This window comes from Brugia malayi, assembly GCF_000002995.4.
Source record: "Brugia malayi strain FR3 genome assembly, contig: Bm_v4_Chr1_scaffold_001, whole genome shotgun sequence".
In the NCBI taxonomy this organism is placed as follows: Eukaryota; Metazoa; Nematoda; class Chromadorea; order Rhabditida; family Onchocercidae; genus Brugia; species Brugia malayi.
Window position 1 is genome coordinate 7,501,133 of NW_025062475.1, and position 23,080 is coordinate 7,524,212.

The 23,080-nt window shown below is 32.1% G+C and overlaps 3 protein-coding genes across 4 annotated transcripts; 1 reads left to right on the plus strand and 2 right to left on the minus strand.

Moving 5' to 3' along the window:
• Positions 1-65: 65 nt before the first annotated feature.
• Positions 66-1,948, minus strand: Bm10687 (Uncharacterized protein; the record flags this gene model as incomplete). Its single annotated transcript, XM_043076955.1, has 6 exons — positions 66-425; positions 944-1,085; positions 1,159-1,253; positions 1,402-1,513; positions 1,635-1,768; positions 1,883-1,948. 6 exons carry the CDS (start codon positions 1,946-1,948, stop codon positions 66-68), a joined length of 909 nt encoding a protein of 302 aa, XP_042932889.1.
• Positions 1,949-10,978: 9,030 nt separating this feature from the next.
• Positions 10,979-17,084, plus strand: Bm4991 (Uncharacterized protein; the record flags this gene model as incomplete). 2 transcript variants are annotated; one of them, XM_001900307.2, is made up of 15 exons in its annotated part: positions 10,979-11,026; positions 11,149-11,237; positions 11,341-11,401; positions 11,540-11,686; positions 13,667-13,785; positions 13,885-14,008; positions 14,368-14,542; positions 14,629-14,765; positions 14,889-15,038; positions 15,129-15,261; positions 15,565-15,675; positions 15,813-15,937; positions 16,326-16,482; positions 16,707-16,846; positions 17,055-17,084. In XM_001900307.2, 15 exons carry the CDS (start codon positions 10,979-10,981, stop codon positions 17,082-17,084), a joined length of 1,746 nt encoding a protein of 581 aa, XP_001900342.2. The 2 variants fall into 2 exon arrangements, with proteins under 2 accessions (XP_001900342.2, XP_042932890.1); XM_043076956.1 differs by lacking the exons at positions 10,979-11,026; positions 11,149-11,237; positions 11,341-11,401; ... (6 more) ...; positions 15,129-15,261; positions 15,565-15,675 and having other exon boundaries at positions 15,863-15,937.
• Positions 17,085-17,400: 316 nt separating this feature from the next.
• Bma-eftu-2 (Uncharacterized protein) lies at positions 17,401-22,899 on the minus strand (the record flags this gene model as incomplete). Its single annotated transcript, XM_043076957.1, has 21 exons — positions 17,401-17,607; positions 17,786-18,037; positions 18,296-18,411; positions 18,502-18,803; positions 18,899-19,005; positions 19,183-19,293; positions 19,478-19,585; positions 19,689-19,800; positions 19,883-19,971; positions 20,094-20,198; positions 20,314-20,441; positions 20,599-20,734; positions 20,807-20,961; positions 21,066-21,193; positions 21,294-21,460; positions 21,546-21,628; positions 21,706-21,898; positions 22,044-22,160; positions 22,268-22,363; positions 22,503-22,595; positions 22,768-22,899. 21 exons carry the CDS (start codon positions 22,897-22,899, stop codon positions 17,401-17,403), a joined length of 2,937 nt encoding a protein of 978 aa, XP_042932891.1.
• Positions 22,900-23,080: the final 181 nt, after the last annotated feature.

A 23,080-nucleotide genomic window follows, 5' to 3' on the forward strand; every position in this document is an offset into this window, starting at 1 on the left:
TTTAAGAACGATGACACTTAACATTGCTTTTGTTTGTAATTCATTTGTTCAACATGACTTATAGTTCAGTTCGTTCTTGAACTAACAGCCAGAGTTACACTTTTGCCACAAACAAGTGTTATTTGGTCACACTTATAAATGCTTTTCTGAATGCATTCCGGAAATAATTGCCTCACGTGGCACGCAATATCGTCCTGTTTTATGAGGATTGCAGCTATATTTGTTAATGGATTTAGATTACAACTAATTGCTACTGCTACACGGATCAATTCGGAATAGTAGGTTGTTGGATCGTCATCATTATCGCCTATCAACAACTTAATGCATAATGGTATCACGTAAAAAAACAAAGTGAACACACAGGAAACACCCATTGTAATGGTAAGCTTACACTGGCGTGCTTCAAATAACCGTAGCGATGTCTCCTGAAATATACAGTATTGGAGTATTTGTCTCCTGTGCTCACACTGCATCAGATACATAGACGAAATTTCAAGTTCAAACACTTTCTATTTGCATCACATTAAAAATATCTTAAAAATGAGCCACTTGAAATGTTCAAATAGACTTTCGTTATTCACTTTATTTATTACTTACTTTATTATTGTTGTTGTTTATTATTATTATTACTGTTATTATTATTATATTAATTATTAATTATTAGTTCAATTTATTATTAAATTGGATTTTTGTGGTAGGAAGAATTCATTTTCAATCTGAAGAAAGCGCTTAAATCAATCAAAATTAGGGCCAGTCAAAACAGGAACAGACAATACCAACAAAAAGGAGATTATATAAGAAGCCCTAGACAATTATAACAATCTGATCTAAAGTAACTTCTGTCTCTTCCTTACTGCCTTCTGTTTGTTCTGTTTTTTCTTCCTTTCTGTTTACCTATCTTTTTCCTTTTCTTCAGTTAGAAGAACAGCAAATGTAAACTAACCGATTGATTACTTTTTATCCGGCGAAGATGTTTTCTGCTCAACAAATACACAGCAATGTAGAGAATAACACTTAAGGATGTGGAAATGATCATCACCAAAGCATGCAAATCCGCGAAAAACGGCTGCAGAACATCACCTGACCTGAATATAGATGTTCCGTAAGGAGTGAAATGATCCGGTTTAGCAATTTATCTGTGAACTAATCAACATTTACCAACAAAAACCATGCAACATAGATTCCGTATCTTTGAAGGAAAAAAACCAGCAAACGAAGATGAATAGTGACACTGAACCGAAATAAAAAGTGATCTGAAATTTAGCTCTGATCATTACTTAAGGCTTTTGAGATTTCAATGTAAAATTGAAAAATTGCAAAATTCAAGAAGGATGTTTCGGAGTCCTTACAACCAAAGATTCAAAAAAAAAAAAGTGCTTTATGCTAAAATTGGAAATTAACCTGCTTGATTTGATATGAATAGTTCTTCTCGAAATATCGCATAGGAAATAAAAGTGAAATGATGCGGTCTGTACTTACCATAAGTGTCGATATTGCTGACATTAACTCTGACCTGAATCATTATTTGCAGATTAATATTCCGATTAGCAATATTCTGATTAGGATGGGTCATAGGAACTTACAGACGAAGAGATAAATAAAAAAAAAATGAAAAACAAAATGTTAGAATTTACCAGGTAATCACTGTTGACCATGGTAACAACAAGCAAGATCGTCTGGTTATCCGAAAGCATCCAAGTCCTAATACAATTAGACGACCGATCCCGGCTAGGCAAAATCCAAATCCCAACGTTGTGTCGGCAAAAATCTATGAATGAGATACTGCATTTAAAAAAATGGCAGAAACAGCTTTAAAAAGTGAAGGAACGGATAAGTAAAGTTATTGGACATCAAATAATCTAATGTCATTTTGGTTAATTACCTGCGCAAACAAAATGATGTATTGTCGTCTGAGATGACGATGTTTGATTAATACTAATTCAACCATACCATTGCAAATGATAAGCAGAAATCCTTCAAATGCATAAATAGCAAATGTAATTGTTAAGAATAGCTCCCTATTTTCCATTACTATGGCGCTGTGTTCGTAAAAAAATTGGCAACTGAAAGTGATGTGAAGTTTGCATTTAAATTGGACACACAACATGAATAAGTTGAAATGAGCCAAAATTAGTCAGCAATTCTATGAGTCAGATGGAAATCTGAATAAAGCGCTTCATATATTTGCTTGCTGTGTCTAATGACATTACATTGTGATTAACTTATCACTACTGATTAGTGAATTTAACAAGAATGAATCAACCACTGACATCATATGTCTTTTTATAATCAATAAAAAGAACTGCTTGATTGAACTTAATGAAATACCTTTTTAGGATACATTAAATAATATGATCATGGGAATTGTCGCTGCATGAATGGCTTTGCTAAAAAGCATTACAAGCGTTAAAACAAAAGTTTTCATGCATGCTGAAAACGTTAAACTAAGCTAATTACATTTATAATTGGTGAGAAAATTCCTTGTCACAGGCAGCAAAATCCTAAAATTACTATTTGAGCTTTCCAAAAATAATCTCTAAGAAATGGTAATTCATAAATTAAAAAAGAGCTATTTTGAGAGCTAATTATTTCTATCTCTAACACTGAATTGAATGAATGAATGAATGCTTCCATTGTTGGAATTTGTTTAAGTACTTAAAAGGACTATCAATAACAATAATCCAAGCTGCAGATACAGTGAAATTGTTTTCACTTCAAACTCTAAAAAAAAGATCAGATGGAGCTGTCGATTAAAGCTGCAAAACTGATTGTTAGGAAAAACAGAAAAGTTTAAATATTTTTGAAAGGAGTTCCCTGCATGCGACACAACTGCTCTTATCAACGTACTAATATCATTGTTTCATTCTTCTCTGAAGACTACTCGTCAACTATTACAGTATAAATCGCTAAACTTTTGTCTTAAATAGACATATCTCTCACAAACAGAAAAGTCCTCTACTATCGTATCAGTTTTATTGATGAAATATTTAATGCCTTTACTACTTTATTCACATTTTTGCAGAAATATATCATGTATAGCTAAACTGAACATTAGTTACTAATAGATTCTTGTTAAATAATAGCGTAACGCATAATGGATTAAATTAAAAATTTTGTGAATATCAGATTAGATGTGTTGCAAAAATATAAATTCTTCTCAAATAGTTACATCTATAAACTTTTCGTTTGCGTATGGCAACATTTTTCGAAAATATTTTTATAGCTCTTTATGTTACTTCTTCAGAACCCTTACAACGATAGAAATTCTGCAATCATCTAAAAGGCATTTACAACGCTAACCATTATTGTTTTGACCAATAATGATCAGTGAGACTAATCAATTTTTCAATTAAGGTTGAGTAATTAATGAAAATAAAAATCAGATTAATATTAAGTAAAGTTTATCTGCTAATGCAAGATAGGTTTAACTGTAGCAGTTCCTTCTTAATCAGCTACAGATTACTGATAACAATGAAGTAATCGTATCTCTGATCAAAACGAATTAATTTTTTCGATTTTTCACGTTACTGAATTAGAATCAGCAGTACATTAATTACAGCTCAATGTTCCATAAGGTTACAATAATTGGAAACCCCTTTAGTGATTAGAATCTTTCAATCAATAAATTAAATGTACAATAATTAATATCGAAAAACTGATATGTTAATTAAATTTTGTCAGAACGTAAATAAGCATGTCTGTTGAAAATTTTGAAAAAAATTCTCTTGGTATTGTTTAAAAAGTAACGTCTATTTTAATAATCCATTCATAATCAGCAGACTGAGGGAAAACATAATGAAAGGAAAAGAATGCGTTGCAGAGTTATTAACATGAAGCAATTCAGGTGTAAACAACAAATCATTAATGATATCCAAAAGTTGTTTCTAAACATGAAATAATTATTGCCATAGATTGCACTCACATTTCACTTTTCTATCATTTTTATGAATGTTAGCATATTATTTAACAAGCCTTACTATTATCAGAAATTATTTCTTCTTTACTCACATACTATTACAAAAAAAAAAAATTTAAATATAAAAATTTTCAATTTTAATTGCTACTAAACATTAAATATTGAAAATTTATGTATCTGTCAGCAATATATTTTGCTCAAAAGCAACACTCAGCCAAAACTTTAAATGAAATCGGATTTGAAACAGTTTTAAGCGATAATTATTTTTTTAATTTCGTTACAAGATCATAAATAACGACATTACAAGAAAAAATACGTAGACATCTCTCAAGCCTCATTCATATTTCTGCTTCTTCTGCTTACAACTAACTGAATTTATGTTTTATATGATAACTGGTCGAATGATTTTATTTCTTATAAACCAAAGTTGAAAGTATCCGGAATGAAAAGTTATTACAGCTTTACAAACATCGTTTGTATCAAATGTGTACATAATAGCTCTGCTAACTAACAATATAATAGTGAAATTAATTCCTAGAAACTTAAGTAGCATATATTAATTAATGAGAACCTCAAATACTTAAATCCATTACAGCAACGAATTGTACAATGTGTTATAACGAATAATCAGAAATCTTAGTGATTATCTGTTCTCAAGCATTTTCATGATCTTTCCTAAGTCTGAATTTCAGATGTACAACAATTGCAAGTCTATGTTCACTAACCATTGTTGTATGAGCTACAGTTTCTTTCCTTGGTTATTGTCAGATGTATTCAGTCTAGCAAAGTTGTCACTTTCTATAGTCTTTTTTATAAATCATATCGTTCTTATTTTGCTAACAAAACAATTTCTTCATTTTGAACAATGTTTTATAAATAAGCTTAAAGACGTATTTATTTGGAAAGAGAACCGTAACAACCAAAGTATTTTGTTGACGAGAAATAAATTTCTTTATTTCACAACTTAGAAACGTGCTTCTCAAACTCTCGAAAGGATTTTTTGCATGCTCCTGATTCTGTTTTTGGCTCTTATCTTCCTTGCAAAACTTTTTAAATTACAAATGTAGAATTATAGTTAAAGTTTGAGCAGATGATAGACTAAAGGTTTGTTAATATTGCAGGTTAATTCCTTTAAATTAAAATATGTTTCGAACCAAAATGAAAAAATCGTTAGAATTTCTTTTTGTCTGACAATACTTTCCTAATCCAATTAATAAACAGTGCAATAAGTATTAAAATTATACATAATAGAATTGCATTATTTCGGAATGTTTTTCAATATCAAATAGTAGATTAACTATTAAACCTTTAGCCTAAAAATTGTTATTCATTTATCAATCCAGTAAATAAATAAACATAACTGAGAATATAAACAAATGCATGTATATATATATATATATATATATATATATATATATATATATAATTGATTATTTCTTTCAGATGAATTTGAACTTCATGGAAATAGAGATAGAATTTCTGCTTTATCGGGCATAATTATGATTAGCCAAATTTTGAAATATGAGTTATTTGTCCAATAATAATGCTAATATGTTATGGTGTTGAAGAACTTTTGAAATGTTTCACATTTAACTAAATGTAAGGAAAGCTACAGGTTTCGAATCAATCAAAGAGGAAGTTAGACTCATCCAGTGCAGTTGAGAGGAAAACTAGAAATATAGTAAAATCGATAGGGATATGTGAAATAACACCATAATGGTTGCAATTTGTGATGCTTAAATGATTATCTTTCTTATCAATATAAAACACTTTCTTATCAAACACGGTGTTGAACAGGAACCTTTAAGATGATACTTCGGATCTTGGATCCCTCATTAATTTTTAATGATAGTTTCCTTCGAATCAAAATGAAACATCAACAATTCGATAATGATGTTTGAAGTGAGTGTAGATCACCCCATCGATCACTAATGTTGAGTAAAATTACTTTTCCCAGCTCTTCAGCACTTTGTGACAGTTTTTCTAATCTGTTAAAATAGAACGGATTAACGATATCGAGATCGTTTCTTCTAATCATAAGTTATGCAGGTATTAGTGTCATCATACATTAGATAATATTCAAAAATCTGCTTTATTCTTTATTATTTCATTTTATCGTCAGGAAGTTGTACATTCAAGAAGTTAAGCACACAATACTTCAAACTTAAATAACACAAAAAAAAAATCACTGATTTTAAAGAGAACAATGATCCTTTCTCTGACTTCACATATCACTAAAATTTTCAATGAGGAATTGATTACTTTGTGAAAATTCTGGTATCATTGGAGATTTAACGACTAGGAACAATTTTTGGATCCAGAGTTTTGTTTCAAAAATTGACAGTTCAAAATTGGTGCTTCGTTTTTAAAAAGCAATGAATGCAGACTTTTGTTGACTCATTGATAGAGTTGAGATTAGCTAACACAACACTACTAATGGCTAATGGCTAGTGGTTAACGTAAACTACGGATTGGGTGGCATATCACATTATTTCAAATTACTGTTGTAATACTTTGCTATCATTTTTTCTTGTTTTCATTATTCCAAACGAATCACTTTATTTTACTATTTAATTGATGATTCTCCTCGCCGATACTTTTCCGCCTTCCACCACTGTTGGTAGCTCAAATTTGTAAAACTTCTTTTAGTCAGTTCTTTTGAAATATTTCGATTCATCTTCATGTCATTTGAAAAGGAAATGGAAAGAATGGGAGTCAATTTTCCATTTGTAATTTCTGTTTTTTTATCATATGAACACTTATCATAAGGAGCATAGCTGAACCTCGGACTAAGCTTTCAACCTGTTTATCATATCAGCATTGACTGCTTATTAAAATTCAGCGTAATCAACTATAATGGAATATAAAGCGGTGAAGTGTAAAATGTTAAATGCAATGGAATGTAAAATAGCACTATGAAATGTAAATTGCTATCAAGGCTATTTGCATTCAAAATTCGACGATCCACAAATTTTCTTGTATAAAATTTTCATAATAAGAATACGTGATCAGTTGTAGAAACAGCACTAATAAAGGCGAATTTGCTCCGTAGCAAACGAATACATTTAGTGCAGAGATGAAATCAGCGATTTCACTGACAGTTTCCTGTAATGGTCAGGATTGCTGGTTGATCTGAAATTATCAGCTTATCGATCTAAAGATAATCACATAGATATAATACTGAAGAGGAGAGGTATTCAAAATATAAATAATACCTATCGTTGCTGTAAGTGTGTAACCGAATACTCTGTAATTCAGATGAAGTAAGAATTTATATCTCGAACGAGCAAATGAACTGGTTTTAAATTTTAGAAAAGGTCAAACTTTTGACTAGAAGAAAATGTTGATAAAATGCAAACTGGCTACAACGTTAAGAGAAATACAACATGTATTTCATCATTATGTATAAATGATAAAATAATATAACATTTAGGAAGAACTGCCGAATTAGATCATTCTGATATTCGAAAGACTTGGCCAGCCACAAACGTTTATGGCTATTCCAAAAAAAAAAAAAAAAAAAAAAAAAACATAGATGATTATCTTCTAAGTGCATTTACGTATGACCTCCATCCAACCGTTATCACTCTAATATAGTTTGGTCAATCACGAGATTTGTACAACGAAAATTCTTAAATTTCAAATCAGGTGAAAGCAACACACTAACAGGTTTGGGTCACGGGTACTCAGCTCACTAAATTTATTCCATGTTTTAAAGACTGATTTGTATTGTTTCTTGTATTGGATCCTTCGAAAGATGAAAGGTGAATTTATACAGCAATGTTTGTAGATCAATTGCAAGAAGTGAATGTCCAAGTGAGTTGCATAAAAATGCAAGTGAATTATTTAAAAATTTCCAAAATATATCATAAACCTAACTTTCAATGATAAGAATTACTGCATCATTTTGTAATTAGCGTTACCCACCAGAAGAAAGAGATGAATTAAGAAGAGAAGCTACTATTTTTATCAATTATTTGGCGATTTTTTTTTCAGCCAATTCATAATTTCAGGAAAAGAAAGTCATCAACTTTCAATGATAAGAATTACTGCATCATTTTTGTATTTTGCAATAATAATTAATTTCATGCAATATTCATGATTTTAACTGATTTGTTTTTATTTCAGTTTGAATTCTATTTTCATAATTAGGAAATATTTTTGAAACAGGAAAGTAAATAGTCAGGAGTATAATAATTGGGAGAGATAAAAAGAGCGGTAATTGAGTATTTCTTTCTAAGCTTTTGCAATCATCACACCGAAAAATAAAAATAAAAATTCATGATTTTTTGCCCTTTCCTTGCAGATATTTAATTTTTCTTTTCGTACAGTGTATCGAATTTGCCGACTGAATTAACTCGGTCTTTTAATTAATAAAAATTGGTTAATGAGTTTAGTACAGAGATCAATATTAATCATAACAAAAAAGCTGCTTAAAATTGGATCAAAATGTATAGTAAATTGTATTTTGCCATTTTACATGCAATATAAGCTATTGCATGTAAAATGGTTTTCCAGGTTTTTAGTAGAACTTGAAAAGATTTCCAACTCTGCACGGTATTGAAGGAGTACAAGGATTAATTAATATACTTGATTAGAAGTGATAAGAAGTTTCCCGATATTTCTTCATTACGCGACAGTATTTCTTCAAGGTAGCTGCGAAGTGTACTAAATTGCGTTTTATCACCGCCTCATTAATCATTCACACTTCTGAACAATATGCATGTATAAAAATAGAATGATTTGGGGTAAGTGAGCGACGTAAACCAGTGGATACATTAACTATGTGAAAGCGATGGAAAGAAAGAAATGACATACACCTGCATATTCCAGTTTTTAAGACAGACTGAATGACGAATTCATCGTCGAAATTCTTTCATTTTATACTTCAAAAATGAAACTTCCGTAGTTTCGTTGAAAGCTTTCCATCTTTAGATGAAAATTTTTATTCTAATCAAAGGTAATTTGTTCAGAATAGATCATCATTTGGCAATGCTTTCTTCCATGGTATCATGGAACCTCCTGTGTATCCATTTGTAAATATCATCGACCATTTCAAGATGCCATACAAGTTGATATTTCAACATTATTAAATTAACAATTCCTAGCAGCAGTTTATTTGTTATCGGAATTATATATTAACATATTTTAAGATTTTGATGTTTTTTTCCTTTTTTTTTTTTCGGAACTATCAGTAGCCTTCTCAGCAGTAGAATCAATGTTGACTGCTTTAAGGAGTTGATATTTGCTACGTCGTAATCACGAGAGGAGGTATAATTAATGATCGGAAAAAACATATAATATTATTGCAGATTGCAAGAGATGATTGCTTAATGTTCTATTTTTGGGAGATAAGTTGTTTCGTGCTTATTTCTAAATAATTTTTTTGTGCATACTTGATAATTCGTCTGATATCAGAAATAAAACACAAGTTTATAATAAGTCCACAAGTTTATAATAAGTCTGCGCAAAACTTTGCTTTTAAAAGTTTATCGTAGTATTTCAACATGCACATTCCTCTCACTTCAACCTTCAATTTATGACTTTTAATCTCACGTAAAACTTTGGGCTGATAGAAAAAGATAACCTCAAAGCAAAAGGGTTGCAGTGGTCTTGCAATCGGTCGGCTGCGAACTCAATATTCATTCCTGAGTTATCTTCTGAAAAACAATTAAAAAGTAGCCGGTTTCCAATTGCGTCGTCTTTCCCGCATTCCTCCGTCTTCCTTTCCTTTCTCTTTTTTCTCTTCACCATCTTCTCCCATCATTCTCAATTAATTTAATATAATTTGGCGCAAAATTCTATGGTGAAAGAAATTCGTCCATTTCAACATGTTAAATAATATCTGCCCCAAGTTTTAGCGGAATACGTTTATGACATTTCTGTTTGCAGTATATTAACATTTTCTGTAAACTTAATGGAATTTTGTATTTATGGGAATAAAGTAATGTTATCCATAATTTTGATAGAATGAGAAGAAGAAATCTGGACGGTAATCCAAAATGGAAATGAATATTTATATTTCAGATTCTAAATAAGAAAAATAAGTCAGTTTGTTTCACTGCTGAAAAATAAATTTTTTTTTATTTTTAAGGTTAATCTCAGAATCTCAGTAGTAAATTATTATTCTCATGAGGATTTTTTACGCAATTATGAGGAGAAACTATTTTTTTTTTTACTTTTTTATTGTATTTGAAAATTTTCAACATCTGTTTTATTTTTTTTCTTAAACCGCTCTTGAAATTTATTCAGTACAATAGTATCAAAATCATTAATTTAGTTAAAATCTGTAAATCCTCTTCAAACTAAACTACAAGCAATTTGTATATGATTCGTACCCAACATCAAGAATTATAAAGCAATCTTGAAAGTATGCATGATGCTTGTATGAGATGAATGGTATGAATAGGTAGTTAAAAAGAAATTTTTTTTTGCATCTTTTTCATATCTAAAATTGATGTTGAAATGAACGAGAAGTGCTTCTGATTGTCAGCTCTTCGAACACTTCTAAAAATGGAAAGCAATTCTTGAAATACAGAAAGGTTTTTAACTAATACTAACGGCGATCGGATATTGTACCAGTAGACCCGGGTTATTAAAAAGAAATTGTCTCCCTCAAATTCGTATTTTCTCTCCAAAGATCTCTCTGTATCAACGATCCTTATCTACAACCATTTCTTTTGAATGGTAATTTAAGCAGAAGAATTTGGTATTTATTAGAAAATAGTTAGCAGTTCTTAAAGTATTTCCTTCAAAAGCCATTAAATTTAATTTCCTGATTGTTTGTAAATTAAAAAGAAGATGGCATTATCATTTGATTAAATTCGTTTGCTCGATTATGTTTGTTTGATTGTTTCTTGCATTTGCCTTCGTTAGTGCATTCCAAACAAGTTTCATAGAAAGATTTCTTGTCGTATCGTGACTAGCCAAAAGGAAATCTTCCAAATAGAATTAACTTCAACCATCGAAATGCATCGGAACTTTTATTTGCAAGTATTATTAAATCGTTGACGACCCAGATTTGTAGATTTTTTTTATACGATAAAAAAGAACACAGCCCCGATGGCGATGTCTTGTTTTTCAAACGACAAAGCACCGCGTGCAAATTCCGTAAGTTTCTTATTATATAACTTACAGAGAAAAGAGGAAGAATGAAGGAAAGAGGACATAGTGTCTAGTTGAAATTGAAACCATCTTTCACTTAAAATCGTGAAATTTCATGAAACTTGCAGGATGTAGAAGCCAGTATGTCATTGCCGCAATCCAAATCATTGAAATGGCTATTTAAACAAAATGAAACAATTATCCAAAAAGCAAAAAGGTCAGAATAACAAAGTTGTTTGGGAATACGTTAGGCTGTGAATATTTCTCTGATAAAAACTGAAATAAACAAAATTTTAAAACAATTAAATTGGAAATTGCAGCGTTTTAACACGACGAAAAACAAAGAATATCGAGCAACTTCATAGCATTTCTGAAAAATCGGTTCGAAATTACAGTTTTTCTTTTTTTTTTTTTTTGTGATTTCAGTGACATTTGTATGAAAAGTTTAACAATTTTGCATTTATTTCTGAAAGGATATTAAATATTAGTAATCATTTTATAATTTACATATTTTTGTAGGACGTATTTTTCTTGAAGAAGAAGCGCTGGCAGACTGCAATACTGGCAAATATTGGTTTCATTATAGCATTCGGAATTCGCTGCAATTTTGGTGCTGCGAAAGGACGAATGATTAATAATTTCACCGATCCATTTGGCAATAATTATGTATATATACGAATAAATTTTAATAATAACAGCAGCAATGATAGTGCTAATAATAATAACAATAAGAATAATTAATAATAATGAGAATAAGAATAATAATAATAATAATAATAGTAATAATAATAGTAATAATAATAATAATAGTAATAATAATAATAATAGTAATAATAATAATAATAGTAATAATAATAGTAATAATAATAATAATAGTAATAATAATAATAATAGTAATAATAATAATAATAGTAATAATAATAGTAATAATAATAATAATAGTAATAATAATAATAGTGATAATAATAGCAATAATAGTAAGTGTCCCAGGTGATTATGGGAAAGAAACGGATTGTGATGATTCCGACATTTCGGTCCAAAGAAACCAAAATCAAACAATGCTGCGAGCAACAAATTGTACAGTAATATAAAAGGATAGGTGCAGAATTTTCCATACGTTTGGTAACTTTATCGTATGTGTTCTGTTCAATGACTTCACAAAAGTAATGGATCTCTTTCAAGTCAAAATCTATCAGATATGATAACGCTATCAGAAGAAGTGAGTTAATCATTACAAATGCAAGTCGCTAATAAGGAGCCTACATGGGAGAGATATTGATTTATGTGTCAAATGAAAAATTGAAGTTTAGCCATTCGCGATCAGAAACGCTTTGAAAATGAAATACCAAACTGCATTGAACTTATGAACAATCTCAATAAAAAGGCAAAAGATACATACGTAAGGGTATGTGGAATATGTGTTGCAGATTAATCAGCAATGGTTTTATGATTTTCGAACTGTCGAGATAGAAGTAAGAGAGAGGACGAAATTGACACAAAATTTCTGGAATGAATCTAAGCCACATACAATAATATTAATCAAGCTAGGATAAGCCTGAAGCGATAAAGGTACTGGAATCAATTGCCTGGCTAAGTAATCTTAGGAGAACGACTAAAAGAAGCTACGAAACGGCCGACTCAAGTCTGAAGAAATGTTAATTTTAAATTTCGATCAAAGCAATTTGATGTAATATTACAGGTGACGATCCGAAAGGTAATCTAGCCAATTTTCTCAAGAATGAAAAAAATATAGGAGCAGTAACTCAGAGCCTAATGACCAGTATACTTTTTATAATCCACTGTTACCTGGATTAACCAGTAATTTACCTTATTCTTATGAATTTATTCCTAATAAAACAGAAAACAAATTTTCAAGATTGTCGAGGAAAACAGTCATCCACTAATCAAGGATACTATTGTGAGGAACTACAAGAGGAAAAAGTCAAATGTTCCTCTGGACATAATTAGATTGTGAGATAGCACAGTCATTTTCCAGGATAGACTTCCGATAAAGGAGACTTCAAAGAGATTTATTTCAATAAATCTCTTTGAATATAAGAAGATTTCAAGGAATTGCTTACAATATTCTGTGAATCACACCAAGTAAAAATGACTGAACTATGTAAAATCAATACATTAATGCAATTTGGAAGAGAAATGTCCAATTGAAATTGTCAAATACAGGTCGCATAACGGATGTGAAAACGATTGAAGAATAAAAAGCGATATAAATAAATAAATGTGCAATCTGCTCCCAGCGATTTGGTGTTTTTTGTAGAAATTAATTTAAAAGAATCATACTAGTATTTGAGAAGAAAGGAAAGTAATAATTGCAGATCGTACATTATTTTTGTATTAATTAAAAAAAAAAAAAAAAATATTTTATAGTTGAGGAAGAACCATTAAATGTAATATTAATGTAACGAAAGCTGATTAATAAATTTGACGATTAAATTAAAGTAATTGAAATGATCTTAGCTGAGTTACAATTTCAGACGACAAGTAGTTGTTAAATGAAGACAGATTAGAAATTAAGGACGACAGAAAGGAAAAGAAACCAAAATTACAGTTGCTTAGAATTGTTGAAAATCAAATCCTTACACCGGACAAATCAGTGTAAAATTGTATTAATTGTGTTTATTATAGACGCAGCAATTTTATTGGTCACCAACTGAGCTCGGTTTTATGGAGAGTGCGTTTTTCTATGGCTATGCTATTACACAAATACCAGGCGGTATGCTTGCAGCCAAATTTGCGCCGAATTTGTGAGCTTTTTGTTTTGCTGTTTATTTGTAAACATATGTTTCCTCGCGCATTTGGTCTTCGGCAAAATTATTTGGTAAGCAAAAGGATAAATATTGCAGATTATTCGGATTTTCAATACTCGTTGCTTCCGTCCTTAATTTATTTTTGGCGCTAGCACTAAGCGCACATCCACACACTGATTTCATTGTCCTCGCCATACAAATCTGTCAAGGCCTTTCACTGGTAAAATTTAAACTTGTTTTAAATGAGGCAGTTAGTTATTCAGTAATGTTAGCATTAGGATACATATGGCAATGACTCTTTACTTGCTAGAGCTCAGAAAATACTGTAAGTAGTTTGGTCTTATGCTTTGTCTCGATTTTTAAGATAAAAATTCCTTGTAGAAGAAGTTAAGAACGTGAAAATCACAAATTCCAGAATCCTCAGACAAGGAATTTAATTTATTAGAGAGATAGATTGCCTAGTTTTAATCACTAAATCGGACATATTATACCAAAAGCTTAAATGATTTTGGCATATTTCTGGGCAATGTGAAAGAAAAAAATTTCGTTTCATTCGAAAGATCATAGCTGTATTTCAAGGGACTAAGTTATCCAGCAATGCATGGTGTTTGGCGACATTGGGCACCACCGATGGAACGATCCAAACTTGCCACAACCACATTTACTGGTGGATATCTAGGAGTAATGATCGGTCTACCGATTTCTGCTTATCTTGTTTCGTATATCGACTGGTGTGCACCTTTTTATTTTTTTGGTAAGCCTAATTAGAATTCAATTCAAATCAATCAAATATTAAATTGAACATAAAGTGGTTGGAGGCAGTTATATCTGAATTTATAGGAGCTGCGGGGATATTGTGGTTTCCAATTTGGTTCGCTGTTAGTGCATCAACACCAGAAAAGAGTAAATCGATTTCGGATGACGAAAAACGATTTATTATCGAACAAGTTGGGCAAGTCACATCTTCACCAGCAACGGTATTATAAACTGGATTTTCCTGAAAAATATAACAATCGTAAAACTCTTTTTTCGTATATTGCGGAAGCACTAGAATTAATGTTTCTAGTAATATGGAAATCAGTATAAATTAGAAGTTTTAGCTAACAACGATTCCATGGAAAGAAATTTTGTTATCCGCACCGGTATGGGCAATTGTTATCAATAATTTTTGCCGTTCCTGGACTTTTTTTCTACTGCTTGGTAATCAATTAACATATATGAAGGATGTGTTGCACCTCGAAATACAAAGCGTAAGTTCACACATTTCTTCCGCTAAACAACCATAATATTTCACGAGATTTCTAGAATCAAATTTTTAGTGACTTATTTCCCAATTTTAGGGTGGTTTAATATCATCGCTACCGCATGCTCTGATGTCAGTAGTTGTGTTAGCTTCGGGTCAAATGGCCGATTACCTTCGCTCAACTGGTAAAATGTCAACTCAGATGGTTCGCAAATTATTCAACACATTAGGTTGGTTCTCATTCACAAACTTAAACTCAATCATTCAAAGATTTTTATCCATTCGAGCGATTGCCGAATTATGAAAAAGCGAAAACTTTAATTTCAAGTATAATTTTACCCGAGAAGTTAAATAAAAACATTATTACAATGGACTGTCATGCAAATAAAATTCGTCAGACACTGCTAAATCAGTTAGGAAGGAAATGATTACGAATCACCATCTCGGTATCTCTCATATCATAAGGTGCCACCAGCAAATATATTGCACCATTGCTGGATTAATTTTTGTGAGAGAAAAAGCTTCATTTGCAGGTTTTGGTGGTGAAGCGCTATTTCTTTGCTGCTTATCTCTTATCAGTGAACCATCTGCTGCAGTTACCACATTAATATTTGCTGCAGGATGTAGTGGCTTTGGTATCGCAGGTATGATAGATCTCCCCATTAAAACATTCCCGGGATTTCCCCCACATTACCCATTACGCCAAGCATACCCCATTAGAACAGTAGAACCGCAATTCGGCTTTTTCCTGTAATTCTCAGATAAACTATTCTAGTTACAGGATTCAATGTAAATCACTTCGATATAGCGCCAAGGTATGCTCCCATCCTCATGGGTTTCTCAAATGGTATTAGCGCTTTGGCTGGTGCTGGCGGTTTTATTCTGGAACACCTTGTCGCTACACAGGTTTGTTGTGCACGTTTCTGCATGTGATTTTACGAAATTAGTGAAGTTGTGTGTTACTTCGCAACATATCCTTTAATATCATCACATTCACTGAGTTACGATCTTGGCCTGGCGTAAAAACCACGTCGGTATCATTAAACTCCAAACCGTGAAGACTTCGCATCAGTCAATTCCACATCAACGGTCATTGCAGAGAAGAGCAAAAAGTGATTAGAATCCGTTTGAAAGAACATAACACAGCATGTCATCATTAGGACAAGAAACTCATAAAAAATCAATTAACTCATTTTGTCAAATAGTTTGGATGTTGACCATACAGCAAATTCTACACTATTCGCGAGAAAGAAATGCCCAAATTTTCAACCATGAATCGAAAAAATTGATCTAGGGTATCAAAGAAGGTTGGAGGATATCATTTTTGATAGCAGCTGCTATTGATCTCACTGCCATGATCATATTTATTTTATTCGCTAAGGGAGAACTCCAACAATGGGCCAAGGAAAAGGAGCCTCAGCAAAGCATGGAAGACATTGTTCGCCGACTATGTTAGTTCATTTTGCAATTTGATTAAAAAGTTGCGAGCAAAACTCACATTTCTAGTAATGATTGCACAACTAACAGCTCCGTAGAAAATTCTTTCGTAAATCCTAAAACATTTCACTAGCAACAAAAAAGCAAATCTTTTTGAAAATGGTAATAGATTTGACTTGCTCTATTAATTGGTCCTTCCAATTTTGTGAATTAATCCCACTCTGAACGGAAGTTTTAGCATACATTATGAGACGAATGTCATCTCGCCGACGGCCAGAATCAGGCGTAAAGCATGAGCGACTATGTGAAGAAAATGAAGCTAAAAGTGGCTGGTCTACAAGGGCAACAGTAGACAACGAGAATCAAGGAATGAAGAAGGTAGCTGAAAAAATAATCAAACTACCAATATCCAGCCAAATACTTTTAATTTTTTAATTTTAAATATTTCAAATTTAGCTGGTTCAACAAACTAAAACAAAGACGTTTACTTTGAGTTCAAATATTAATTCATCAATCAATATTCGGAAGCTTCCAGCGTGTTGCCCTCTATATATTTTCAAGAACAATCCCTTCCACTTAATTTCAGCAAGATACGACGCAACTCATTTCGACGTGAAAACAAATCAACAATGTATAATACATAATATTTTGGACGAGCGAAACATGGCTTATTAATTGGTCAAATAATCAACAAAGAACCAATGTTTCGTGAACAATAAGCCTTACAGTTGTGCAACTTTTGCAAAACATTAAAATCTCGTGGTTTTATGAAGTTCATACTGCTTAAACAACAGTTCCAACAAAAACATTAGAAGAATTAAAACAACAAAAAAAAAAAATTTTCCCCAAACCTGGAGAAGCAGAAATTCTCAGAAGTTTCAAATTCAAGAAAAAAAGAAAATAAAAAACGAGATCGGACACACGACAAAATATTAAAAGTTGGTATAGCTGAAAACATCCTGTTGTTTCGCCAATTCCAAAAGCATAGGATCATCAAAGAATTTGTTCACCGAAACATCTTCGCTAAGACCTTTTCGACGCCTGGTCTTTATCATGAATTCACGAGCTAAATGGGGTGCAGGCTGGAGTTCCAGAGGCCTTATCACGATACTTTTATCTAATGGATCGCCTGGTACTATCTGCAAAATTATGAAAAATTAGAACCTCCAGTTAATCCCACATATTATCTCTGAAATCCGAAAAAGAAAGTTATTTTGATTGTATGTTTTAAGATGCGTAAAGCGAATGAACTGAAAGAAATTCTAACAAATCTACAGCTGCGATTGTTGAGTCAAATTTAAATAAACTGATATGTACCTGCCAGTGACTGAAAACAGCTAAACAAAATGCCTGTCCTTGAGTATGAGTTCTCAAATCAGTTTCGAAACCAAATGAATCGATGACAGGTATGTAAGCTTTGATTGTATAAAGTGGTGATCCAGGAATAGGTGCATCAGTAGTCACGTGACCACGTCGTTTTGCCAATACTGTATACACCGAACTAACACAATCTGCTGGTGCTGTTACTTCCACAAAATAATATGGTTCCATTAAACGAGGAGTAGCCATCTTAATCAAAACCTTGATCAGACAAGTCCAATATTTCAATGAAATATTTATAAGATAAACTAATTTTTCATACATCGACAAATAAATTCCTTTGCCGCAGTTATTTTGGGTAACTATAATCTTCAAATTAGTCTTTTCATTTACTAAGAGACAAAAGATTAAGTTCAGAAGTTTTGTTTATCATACAAAAACTATTCTATTCAAAATAGGCAAAAATGCAGATAATGCAATACAGTGGTTTGTAACATCAAAAATTACCAGAAAAGCGGAGTAAGCGCATCGACGAGCTGTTGGAATGATCTGACCACCGCCACGGTATAATGGCTCATTTGCAATCACTGCATCCAACATCTTGAACTTGACATTACGTATTGCTGAAATCTGACAAAAATGCCTCCAATATTTCAAACAATATTTGACTTGTCGAAAATGCACAAATATCTGATGAAAATAAGATAACTGACGTTCTTCACAAAGTGGTCCCTCACGTGTAGCCCATTGAAAACCTTGCACAAGTGATTCACGAACTGTCCCCAACAGCTGTTTATCAACTTCTGATGGCAAAGTATCATCGAGAAGTACGTTTGGTCCAGTTGTGTCTGGACCAAAAGCCCAAATGCTTCGTGCTGCTAACAAATCCCAATCATACTTCGTCTGGAAAAATTCACCGAGACGTTTTCTATTCCATCCAATTTGGACTACTTCGTTTTCGATGTCCTCCGCAAGACCTTTCTCCAATGGCTCGGCTATCATTGTTAATTTATTTCTATAAAATGGAAAATTTTTGGAGATCAAAAATTTCTTTGAAACATGAGAAACTAATGCTAGAAATGAATTACAAAAATGAATAATTTTATGAACTTTTTATTAGGCGTTTCGGCAAAGCATTTCAGTGATGATGTTTCAACAACGGTTTCACAGAACGAGACAACAGGATCAGCCACTTTTATATCAATTTCCGAAAACACCTAAATTTAAGTGAATTTACGAGAAGTTGCATATACAGTAAAATAACACTATGTATTACTCTAGAGTAAACTAATCTAGCAAAACCAATCAGGAAATAAGCTTTTCGAGATTGTTTTTGATAAAAAATTCAAAAAATCTTTTTCAAAAAAAGAAAAAAATAAACTGATAATATGAACCTTCCGCATATCATGCATTACGCAGTCCATATAAAGCTCTCCCGTACCCAGCATAACATGTTCTCCAGACTCTTCAACACGAGTTGTTAGTAATGGATATGATTTGTTCACCTAAAAAAATTTTTAACTTAACTGCGTTCAACATAACTGCCAAATTCTACAAGCAAAAAAATCGTTGCAAAGAAAGACGTAAAGATTATGCTGTAAGGCAGAGAAGGAAAAACGTTTACAGCATAATCTTAATGATGCAAAGAAAAAAAAAAACCTTGTAAAAATCTCTTACTGAAAAACATACTTTACGCAAACCGTCGAGCATTTTTGGAAGCTCTGAAGGATTAATGGGTTCCACTGCGAGTTTGACAACTGACTTCGTGTTAAATTTCAAAGGTCGGAATATGTAAACCTTTAAAAAATTCAAAGGTTAATCTAAAGTCAAGTACATTGTACATTGTCTTCCAAGTAGTTGCTTCCTAAATCCGCAAAAACGTCTGAGAATTTCAGCTTACATCTTCGTCATATTCAACTTGTATTATAGTTGACGTTTTCACAATTGGTTGATCGATCCCTTCAATCAATACCCAATTTCCAGCTGGAACACGAGATACTTCCATTGAATACCTGCAACAAAGAAAAAAAAAATAAATAAAAGAAAAAAAAGTGTTCTAAAAATTAAAACATAAAAACAACAAAATAAAGAAACCTCGCAACGCTTATCCATAAGCGACCCACAGTCATAATCCTACAGTCTTCTTCATCTTGAATACTATAATTTTCACCAAGAATTCGAACCTGCAAAACATTTACAATTCAGACCTCTTTTGTTCTCGCAACAGTGAAAATCCGGCTTTCAATGCATTTAAAATTAATTTTACTGAAAGCTAAGAAGCCTAAAACTGAAAAAAAAAAAGTACGTCTTGTCCAGCATGTAATGTTCCACTGATAATTCGACCAAAAACGTGGAATGATGTAGCATCAGTTGTTGCATAATTCTTTGTAGTATGGACCATAAGAGGACCCTAAAGCAAATATATACTTCTTGGATTCTCAACTATTTCTGCAAAACTGAATATCTATCTTTTTAACCTGAAAAAAAAAAAAAAAAAAAAAAAAAAAGAACGCTTTAATTCTTACATAAGCATCACATTTCATGAGTGCCTGAGCCAACTTGCTGTCCATCGGTCCTAAATAAGTATGTTCCACTTTCGTGTTTGCATTATCTGATGGTGATTTGATATTTTGCGTAACGAGGTCGACAAAGGCTGAAATGAAGATTAATGTTGTCTAATAAAAAAAGCAACTACTATGAATCAGCTTCAATTACTTCAAAAATTCGTACGAAAGTCCAGAATCTTTTTTTTCCAAATTCATATACATGAAATAAAGCCAATAAGTGCATCACACAGTCCAAATATATACAGTTAAAATCGCCGAAGAAACGACGACAAATCAGGGCAATTAGTGGTCGTACATTCATTCGTTGCTCTTCTTTGGTTAATTTGATATTCAGTTCAGCCATCATTGATGGTAGGCATGTATCCACATCACCAACAACCTTAATAACAAAACATTATATGCAGCATACAGGAAAATTCAATCAAATGACGATGACACAGCGACTGCTAACCTGAGAAAATATTTTATAAAGCGGCTCAAGAACAAATTCTACAAACGATCGTGAAGCCCCTTGATGTGGCGGTTTTTTCACAAATTTCCGGGTTTTTTTGTCAAAATACTGATCTCCCCACAAGCGTCTTGCAAATTCCTCTCCACTAAATGTTCCTGTAAAATTAGAGAATGAAAAATGCAAAGCCATAAGAATTTCACAAGAAAAATGAAATGGTGGATTTTCTAAAAATATAAAAGTTTCTGTAAATCAAACATACCATAATTATTGGAATAAAGTTCAGCGAAACTTCTTAACGAAAAGCATATGTTGTATCTAGAACTAGAGAAAACCACGTTGTTAAGCAAAGGTGAAATCTTCACTGCTTCATTCTCATCGCTGAAAGTTCTGAAAACAAAATTTCGAAAAATAAAAACAAACACAACTGCCTTCTTATGGAAAACAAGTTATATAAAATGAAAAGAGTTCAAACTGTGTACAAGCTCACTGAAGTAAACTATTGATTTGGTCCAGAACAAAACGAAGTTTATAATAAGCATCTGTGGGAGGCAATTTCAGCTCTAATATCAACCGATCAATTTTGTTTATGCAGACAGTAACCGGTAAGCGCTCTTGCACAGCGTGCCGAATTGCTCTTTCAGTTTGTAACATAACCTAAAAATTTACGCAGTTTAAGCTGCACAAAACTCGAGGATTATTCATATTTTAGGATTATTCATATTAAAATGATAGAACTCACTCCCTCATGTGCATCTACGACAACTACTGCACCGTCACTTAAACGATATGCTGCCGTTACTTCATCCGAAAAATTGACATGCCCTGAAAATCATTAATTAGGAAAGCTTTTCATTATGCAGCAAGCAACGATCCTCAATTATTATAAAAATGCAAATTACCTGGTGTATCGATTATATTCAACAGGAAGCTTTTTTGACGTGAATCTTGCATGACAATAGTAATTGGTGTAGCTTTAATACTGCAACCGCGTTGCTGCTCAATGAATAAAGTGTCCGTATAACGAGTATCTGAATCTTCACCACGAACAAATTCTGGATGTGTCTGTTCCATTAAACAGTCTATGAAAGTAGTCTGAAAAAACAAGAATAATAATCAGACTTTCTTTCGTTTTCATACTGTCTAAGAAAATACAGTTCTGTTTATCTGAACAGAAGTTTTCCATTCTTCTTAATTAAATGAAAATTGATAAATAAATTACGTATATTTGAAAGTTTACTTTTCCGTGATGGAGATGACCAACAATTGCAATGTTCCGCATAACATGAGGACAGTCCATCAGATCAGCAAGATACTCCTTACTGTATGTTGTTTCCGGTAAAGCATGCTCGAGTGCCTGAAAAATAATAATAATCCATGAACAAATTAACGAGAAAAAAAACAGAAAAAACATTCCAAAATTAAGTTAATCTTTCAATGAAATTGAAAGTCTAACGAACTGACTTGAAATTTCCTTTGTTTTACAGGTTTTATGATTGGTTCCGTTAAGGGTTGGGCATCTTCTTCTTGCACAATTGTTTCAACGTCCTCTCCATAAATCTGAAATGTTATCTTCGACTGAAAATTCTAAAATACGAACCAAATAAAATTTTCCTGTTTAAATCACATAAGGCTGTCGAGAATAAGAGATGCATGTTTCCGAGAAATCAAGCTTACAACTGGTGTATACGAAACATACTTCTACCGCTGTCGCATAATATTTCTTATCTTCGTGCAATACGATCTGATTCGACGGTATTTGATCGGCATCTTCATTCATTGCCTCATCATCCTGAAGATTGATGCATGAATTCAGATTTCGATTAAAAACAATGATTTCAGATCAAACTGAATTATTTCTTAATCCAGCCAGTTTCTATTCGTAAATAAAGCAAATCACGAAGTACTAGAAGTGTTATAGAAGAAAACAGAAATAACAGAAAGTGTATGCAACAAAAAAATACCTCCTCTTCCTCCTTTCCATCACCATCCAATTTTTGAATGCCCGAAGCAAGAGTATCTTCTTCTTCCTCATCATCCGAATCCAATTCAGGTCCTACATAATTGCCAAATTCATCATACAAATCCGTATCCATTGCTTTAAAATGTCCTGAAAATCGCTCTCCAATTCTCTTCCTCTGTTTTGTCATTATATGAAATCAATCATACTCAAGACATCTAGCAGGCTTAAAAGGCTTCTACCACTTTTCTCACGAAAAACAACATTTACTCAACAAACAGTCAACCGATGTAGGTAAAGCAACAGCGGAAGTGATC